General features: G+C 37.0%; 1 protein-coding gene across 2 annotated transcripts; it reads left to right on the forward strand.

Moving 5' to 3' along the window:
• Positions 1-326: 326 nt before the first annotated feature.
• Positions 327-8,645, forward strand: LOC111018183 (subtilisin-like protease SBT2.5). 2 transcript variants are annotated; one of them, XM_022294162.2, is made up of 11 exons: positions 327-537; positions 1,084-1,291; positions 2,251-2,395; positions 2,482-2,876; positions 4,202-4,297; positions 4,380-4,452; positions 5,058-5,343; positions 6,162-6,487; positions 6,790-7,057; positions 7,274-7,555; positions 8,031-8,645. In XM_022294162.2, exons 2-11 carry the CDS (start codon positions 1,119-1,121, stop codon positions 8,435-8,437), a joined length of 2,451 nt encoding a protein of 816 aa, XP_022149854.1. In that variant the 5' UTR covers positions 327-537; positions 1,084-1,118; the 3' UTR covers positions 8,438-8,645. The 2 variants fall into 2 exon arrangements, with proteins under 2 accessions (XP_022149854.1, XP_087983884.1); XM_088127758.1 differs by lacking the exon at positions 327-537 and having other exon boundaries at positions 1,065-1,291.

Raw genomic sequence — 8,645 nt, forward strand, 5'->3', positions numbered from 1 at the left:
AAAAATAAGAAACTAAACAAAAACTGTAAGGGCAAAAAAGAAAAAAAAAAGAAACAAGAGAGAATATTTAGCACAGTCGCAAGTAGGACACTAGCACATGCCTTGAAAAGCAAAACTCTGGACCCGATAATACCCTTCAAACCCAACCGTCGTATCCGAAAAACCCCATCAATCCCCGAGGACAATTCCGTCATTTCACCTTAACCGCCCGACACTTTTCGCGCCAATCTCTCTCCGCGTTCTCTTTTTTATTTTTTTTTCCTCTCTGAATTTATTGTGTAAAGTAAATGAATCCAATGAGTTGAAATTATAATGTAAAAATTAAAGGCATTAATTGACCAATCGGTCCAAAGTTTTTGCGATCTGTGACTCTCTTCATGATCCTTCTGCTCTTCTCCTGTCCGGTAGGTAGCAGCTTCTTCACTCTCCTCTTCCACTCCAAAATCCAAAAACCCTAGCCCTCAATCTCATCCCAATTCTCCCTTTCTTCTATGTGAAATCTTCCTCTCCGATTCCTTCCCTGGATCATCGCCCACTGTATGTTCACTTTTTCCCTTTTCTTCTGTTTTTTATTTTCTGGGCTTTCCGCGATTCTATATACTTTGCTTCGGTTTCTTCTAAAACTGATGGACTCACTCGTGATTTACCAATGTCAATTTTGGGTCGAATCTGCTTTTACTGTCACAGTTCTGAAATGAATGTTCTGTAACTTAACTTCTACTGGGTTTTCATTATTTTTTCTTTTTGCTCTTTCTCCAACCTCTGTTTCTTGTCATTCAAGGTTGGGTCTGGGTGGGTTCCTTTTTTTGTCCTTCAAATTCTTTTCTTTTCTCTTTCTTCCTCTGCACCACCAGTTGGGTTTTACGAGCATGATTGAGTGCTAGCAGTGTTTTGATTATCTTTGGTGAGGAAGAGGTTTTCTGATCTACTATGCTTGCTTTTCTTGAAATGTAGACTTTTACTACTTTCTCTCGGTTGATTTGGGATTTTCCATAATGTTTATATCATTGTTATAATTGGGTTTTGGGGCTTCCTTCGTTGTGAAGTTCTTGTTTCGTTTGTTGATTTTAATGGGTGGTTCAGATCTTGTGGATTTCTGAAGTGTGACACTGGAAAGAATGGTGGTGGGTTTCCAGCAAGCGGTTCTTGTGTTTTTGGCGCTTCTTGTTGTTGGGAGGGCGGACATTTACATAGTCAGCATTGAAGGAGAACCTATTGTAAGTTACAGAGGCGACCTTGATGGTTTTGAAGCCACAGCGGTGGAATCTGATGAAAAGATCGACCCTACCAGGTTTCGACTATTCAATTCTGAATTTGTTAATGGTTGTGTGTGTTTTGTCTTTGTCGTGTTCATGACTGGAGTTCCTAATCATGGTTGAAAATAATCATCTAATGCTTTCCAGCCCGTGAATCATTTACCACCGCATAAATAATTGGCGGAAATTTTGAGCTTTTTTCGTCCGTGTTGTGAACTTTTTCGTGTGTGGGTTTTTATATTGTGAAATGTCATTTTCTCTCTACAGAGATTTCAGTTGATTATTTTGGGAGCTGTCAAGATTTGTTCCCCCTTGTTTTGACTTGTCTGGTCTTTGTCATGTGATTAAAGTTGAAGAAACCTATTAGGTGTTGTGATGTATTACACTTAATTATTTATAAAAGCTAGGATATTTGGTTTAGCTAGAATTTGACCCAACTAGTTTTATATTTTTCTAACTGGGCTCTGTCATGCATTAAAACTATTCTCTTAATCAATAACAAAATACATACAACTTGATCGGTCAAATACTATTATACTGAGATTAAAATAAACCTCAGGACTCCTAAATTGTACATTTAAGGGCAATACCACTGCCCCCTTCAGTACAGTGTGGTCAATTTATTTAAAAGATGATTACTCAAGAAATTGTAAACACTTCTCCTGATTATTAGAATGACATGGGGGGTGGTGTGGTGTGGAAGGGAAATAATCTGTAGCAAGTAGGCGAATAAAAGCGCTTCTTAACCTGTATATATTGCTTTTAATTCTATAAAATATTTAGTGGATTCCATGTCAGTCGAGCTCTTGGAATAAGACTTCATTATATATGATTATGAAAATATATTCTTTTGGACAGCTAGGCAATTCTAAATAGTGTCCTTGTAATCAGTAGCTGTTTCCTTTTAGTTTTGAAGGGTTCTGTTGTACAGAAAGATTTTACCAGCTTTATGTTATTGAATATTATGCATCTCATACATGGAAGTTTCTTTCAGTGAACTTGTGACATCCTATGCTCGTCACCTCGAAAATAAACATGACATGCTTCTTGGGATGTTGTTTGAGAGAGGATCCTTCAAGAAGCTCTATAGTTACAAGCATCTCATCAATGGGTTTGCAGTTGACATCACACCTGAACAGGTAAGACATAAGAAATCTTCTTGCGTTCTCATTTAGTGAAATAATTGGTCTTTTCTATGTAATCTTAGTATCTCTTCAATTTGTAGGCAGAGATTCTAAGACATACACCAATTGTAAAATCTGTTGAGAGGGACTGGAAGGTTAGAAGACTAACAACACACACGCCAGAGTTTTTGGGCCTTCCAACTGGCGTATGGCCAACTGGTGGTGGCTTTGACAGGGCCGGAGAAGACATTGTGATTGGATTTGTGGATTCTGGAATTTATCCACATCATCCAAGTTTTGCAACATATAATACTGAACCTTTTGGGCCGTGTTTGAAGTATAAAGGGAAATGTGAAGTTGACCCCAACACCAAGAAGAGTTTTTGTAATGGAAAGATTATTGGAGCGCAACATTTCGCAGAGGCTGCTAAAGCAGCTGGGGCATTTAATCCATCTATTCATTTTGCATCTCCTTTGGATGGTGACGGACATGGAAGGTTGGCCCTCCCTTTTTTCTTTTACTTTATCTGGATAAAATTATTTTCTGTTTGTGCATAAATTTATTTATTTGTTTTCACTTTATCATGATCAGTTATTAAACTGTGTTTCATCCTAAGAGAGACATTTAGATACTTAATTATCAAGAATACATCTAAGCGAACATGAACCAATACAAGATATGATTTTTTTGTGCAATGGATATGGTAGACTCTTAATGCCCAAAAAAAAGAAAAAGGAAAAAAATTGCAAGTAAGAAAGAAGTAAAGGAGTATTTAGTAAGTTTACTAGTTTTACTTTTTTGTAATTTTATGCATTTGGTAAAGCTCAATCTTATAACCAGTAGAAGTATAAGAAGGTATTATGTGAAAATTCGTAGACGAGAAATTTTAAAATTTGCATGACTGCTTCCCATATGATTTTACTTGTATGCTTGCATGGTCAGTTCAACTCACTCCATTCCTTGTCATGAGTTGGTAGCCAAGGATTTTAATGCATGACCCTTCTATTACCCTAGGGTCGTTTATATGATCTGATGTGCAGTTTATATTGAGGGCATAGTCCACAGAGCTTGGAAAGATGATCAATAAGTTATTTTTATTTGCAGTTTTGGAGTTGAATATTGTCGTTCTTTTTCTTTTTTTTTTTGTTTTGTTTTTTTTTTTCCATTGATTTTTCCTTTAGGACGTCATTTGTAATATAAGTCTACCACGAGTATTTGTTTGTCTTTAAGATGACTTTTTCTTTTTATTACCCTAAGGTCTTTAATCAATTTTCCCAATCCTTGACGTGATTGGATTTTTAGTTTATACTGGAAGGCATAATCCTAGAAATCTGAATATACGGTCAATCCAGTTTCGGAATCGAATCTTTTGTTTTTAATCATTTTCTTTCATTCCTTTTTGTTGATTTTTTCTCTGGCACGTCTTTGGTGGGTAGTTTAACATGAGTACTTGTTTAGATTTAAGGTGAGAGATGATCAGATAATCATGTTAAAAAGGATTAGTGATGGAGGAGATAAACCATTGTTTTGAAGGAGCAGCTAAGAGATAGTTTGTAAGAGTATTTAGTTCTAGTAATATTCTGAAGCCTCACTTGCACTAAATACTTTCCTAGATATCTTTGGAAGGCGTAGAAGCTTAATTTAAAATGCATGAAACTGCTTGCTTCTTTTTTTAATTATTTTTTCTCTTCTTCTTCTCTCCCTTCCAAAGATGCTATTCTTACACAAGAAATGAGTTGCAAGCAATCTGCTTTGTTCATTTTATTATGGAGATGGTTGATATAATATATTTTTTATTTACTTTATGTTTTACTGTACCAGCCATACGGCAGCAATTGCAGCTGGAAATAATGGAATCCCTGTAAGAATGCATGGCTACGAATTTGGTAAAGCAAGTGGGATGGCTCCCCGTGCTAGGTGAGGGAGATAGAAATGGCTAAATTTAAAGTAGCTGTATCATTCTCCTTCTAAATGTTTCACTTGAATTTTCTATGCATAGAATTGCTGTATATAAAGCTCTCTACAGGATTTTTGGAGGATTTGTTGCGGATGTAGTTGCCGCTATTGATCAGGTATGTGCATCCAATGACTTCTGATGGAAAAATTAAGAGATTACATCTTTAGTTGCAGCCTTTTCGTTTGTGTTTTCATCAATCGGCTCGTTCCTTCTAAGAATTATGTTTTAAATTTCATCTGTGAGCCTTATAAGTCTGTTCCCTGTTGGGATCATTTTGTTTTTGTCCTTTTTTTTATTTTTTAATTTAAAGTAAAAAGGTTATAACTGTGGAGTCCCCCTAAGTTCATATTCTTGGTTTACAGCTACATGGGGAATTCCTTATGCAGATGCAATATATGTTCTAACACATGCTTCTTTCTTGTCTTGGGGATGAACTGCTTGTTACATGAATCTTTGTACTATTCACATCAGTATTGCTAAAATATATGGACAATTTTTTATCTGTATTCACTTCTCTTCGTTCTTTGTTTGTTCCATAGGATAGCTTAACTGACAAAAAGAAAAAGGGTCTATGTAAAGAACTCTAGGTTCAAACCCTCTCCCCAACTGTATTTTTAAATAAAAGAAATTCATCTTTCCCTATTAATGTAATTTGAGATCATTTCCTCTGATGGTAAAATTTTTTTGGGATGATTTAAAACAATGAACTCATGTGAACAGGCTGTACATGATGGGGTCGACATTCTCAGTCTTTCAGTGGGTCCAAATAGTCCTCCTGCAACTACCAAGATCACATATTTAAACCCTTTTGATGCTACCCTTCTTTCAGCTGTGAAGGCTGGTGTATTTGTTGCACAGGCTGCTGGAAATGGAGGCCCATTTCCTAAAACTTTAGTGTCTTATAGCCCATGGATAGCAACTGTGGCAGCTGCAATTGATGACAGAAGATACAAAAACCATCTGACACTTGGTAATGGAAAGATTCTGGCAGGACTTGGGTTATCACGTAAGTTTCATCAACTTACTGGTCTGGTACTTCAGCCTTCAAAAGAAACGTAGTTGTCTCCCATATCTAATTTTTCAAAATTAAATGAAAGCTCACGGTTTTGATACTAATGTAGCTCTATTGATATTGTGATTAGGGAGCAAATTGTTTGAGTGACAAACTAGTGATGATACTATCTCATTAACTCCCCAGGATTATTTTTCTTGTTTGTTCTGTGAATTTAAACTCAGCACTATTGCTTAACCTATGATTATTTAGTATTTAGGAAATTCATAGGATATTCAATATCTCATATAGATGGTCCCATAAGATTTTTATTTCTATTTTTTTTTATTTTTTTGGATAAGAACATTTCATTGATAATATGAAACTACATAAGGCGGGGGAAAACACTTCCATTGGGCAGTAAGAGAAGTCGAGCCATAGCTACGAAAGTATGCAGTTTGTTTACACAATGTGAGGGCCAAAAGAGAGAGAAGATTGAAAAAAAGGACTGTCAAAGCATGGCTCCCTGATCCGGGAGTTCCATCTGTTCCAAGAAGTCTATAGGAAGGCTCTAATAAAGTTGAGCCATAAAAGTCGTCTTCTCTCTCTTTGAAGGTGATAATTTTAAAAGAACTTTTGGGAATCTATAAGATCTTCTACATTGTCAAATGTTATTTAACCTTATAATTTGGTTCTAGTATTCTGTAGGTTCTTTTTACATTTATTTTGCATTGCAGATGTCAAATGCCTTTCCTGCTTCTAATATTTAAAATCATATTGCAATTGATTAAAATAAGTAGATAGAACTGATATAAATTTGTTGTTTTGTGCAGCTGCTACACATTTAAATCGAACGTACACATTGGTTGCAGCTAATGATGTTCTGATAGATTCTTCAGTAACGAAGTACAGCCCCTCAGATTGCCAAAGGCCTGAAGTTCTAAATAAACGCTTGGTTGAAGGAAAAGTTCTTCTGTGTGGTTATTCATTCAGTTTTGTTGTCGGTACCGCTTCAGTAAAGAAAGTCTCTCAAACAGCAAAAGCCCTTGGTGCAGCTGGCTTTGTCCTTGCTGTTGAAAACGTCTCTCCTGGAGCAAAATTTGACCCTGTTCCTGTTGGCATTCCTGGGATTCTTATAACTGATGTCAGCAAGTCGATGGTAATTTTTGAATCTCTCCTCTGCAAATACAGTTTCCTGCATACAAAAGCATGTTATTGCTCTTCAAAAAAACTTGTCATCTTATAGTGTATCTTGCTCTTCGAAAATACTCAGATTCGGTATCCATATTATAATATCCATAGTATACAACTCTTTAGCTACACTTTATTTTTTGGATTTAACCTTTCACTTTCTTTTGCTTTTCTTTTTCCTCCATTTATATTGTTTACGCTTGCTTGTTCCTTCTAAACTATTGTCTCACTTACTCTTTCGTGATTTCGTACTTTGGAATTTACTTTTAGGATCTTATAGACTACTACAACACCTCTACACCAAGAGACTGGACAGGTCGAGTAAAGAGCTTTGAGGCTGTGGGTAGAATTGGGGATGGTTTGATGCCTTTATTATACAAATCAGCTCCTGAGGTGGCATTGTTTTCTGCTCGTGGGCCCAACATTAGAGATTTTAGCTTTCAGGATGCAGACCTTCTCAAACCGGATATTTTAGCTCCTGGTTCTTTGATCTGGGCTGCTTGGTCTCCAAATGGAACAGACGAGCCAAACTACGTTGGTTAGCATCATCGAATCCATTTATCTCAGTATTAATGTTCCTTTATAGCAACCATTGTTCTAATAAATAATAACAGAGAATAAAAGAGAACAAATCCAACACGGTCGGATAGAGTTTGATGTAGTTTTGCCCCATTTTTTTATAATCAAAGGAACCCGAAACCAATATTTATTATTTGAAATGGAATACTCCATGCTGACTGTTTCCTTCTTCCAGGAGAGGGATTTGCTATGATTTCTGGAACTAGCATGGCAGCACCACATATAGCTGGTATTGCAGCTCTTGTGAAACAGAAGCATCCTAATTGGAGTCCTGCAGCCATCAAATCGGCCTTGATGACGACATCAACGACGATGGATAGAGCAGGAAGACCTCTTAAAGCACAACAATGTTCCGAAACAGAAGCCATGAAACTGGTACCTGCCACACCTTTTGATTATGGGAGTGGCGCTGTAAACCCAAGAGCAGCCCTGGATCCTGGACTCATCTTTGATGCAGGTTTGTCTTCGTCTTGCTTCCCTTATCTAAATTTGGTACTTTAATTCTGAAGTAACCAATCACGCCGGTCAAATTTGAACACGGGTCTCTACCGAGACCGCTTAAAGGGAGTCACATCTTAATCCATCTTCCCTTGGGGATTGGTTCATAGGTCATGCTCACTTGTCTAGCTTTCTTTCCTTTTTTGGTGAAGCTCAAGCCTATTCAGAAATGAAATCAACCATTAAATTTCAGAAGACGTGAATAATGAGAATGAAAACGTCCATATGAGCATAAAAAGTGACATGATTTTTTATTTTTTATTTTTAACGTTGAATTTTACTAGGATGGCGATGATAGTTAAAAGTCTTTTCCACGTCTGCATATATGCATTCAGGCATAGATTTTTTCTAAATCATTTACTAGCACTTCAGGAGTAGTTTTTCAAATATGTATCTGATGGCCCCCGCTCACATCTGATCTCGCTAAATCTCAGGTTATGAAGATTACTTGGGATTTTTGTGCACGACCGCAGGCATCAACGTTCACGAGATACACAACTATACAAGCTCACCTTGCAACTTCACCATGGGGCATCCTTGGAATCTCAACTCCCCATCAATCACCATCTCCCATCTTGTGGGAACTCAGACTGTTACTCGCACGGTAACGAACGTTGCTGAGGAAGAAACCTATGTGCTCACAGCAAGAATGGACCCTGCCGTTGCCATAGAAACAGATCCTCCAGCAATGACTTTACGATCTGGTTCCTCCAGAAAATTTACAGTAACTCTCACAGCTCGATCACTGACAGGAACATACAGTTTCGGCGAGGTTCTAATGAAGGGCAGTAGGGGACACAAGGTTAGAATACCTGTAGTAGCCATGGGATACCAACGATGAGTTCGGTTTTGGGTGAGGTAAAAGATTATGTGGTTGTAATATTCTTTGTATCTGTTGGAATAAGCTAAATAGGATGTCAGATGTAATTTTTCTGAAATATGTATGTGGCTGTAAAGAATCAACTCAGAACAAGAGGGAAGGCTCCTGGCTTCTTCCACTTAAGTTTTGATTACTAATTTGTTTAGTAATACAGTTAGATTTTGCATAA

Source organism: Momordica charantia (genome assembly GCF_013281855.1).
Source record: "Momordica charantia cultivar OHB3-1 chromosome 8 unlocalized genomic scaffold, Mcharantia_2.0 BLBB01000008.1, whole genome shotgun sequence".
NCBI classification, from domain to species: domain Eukaryota; kingdom Viridiplantae; phylum Streptophyta; class Magnoliopsida; order Cucurbitales; family Cucurbitaceae; genus Momordica; species Momordica charantia.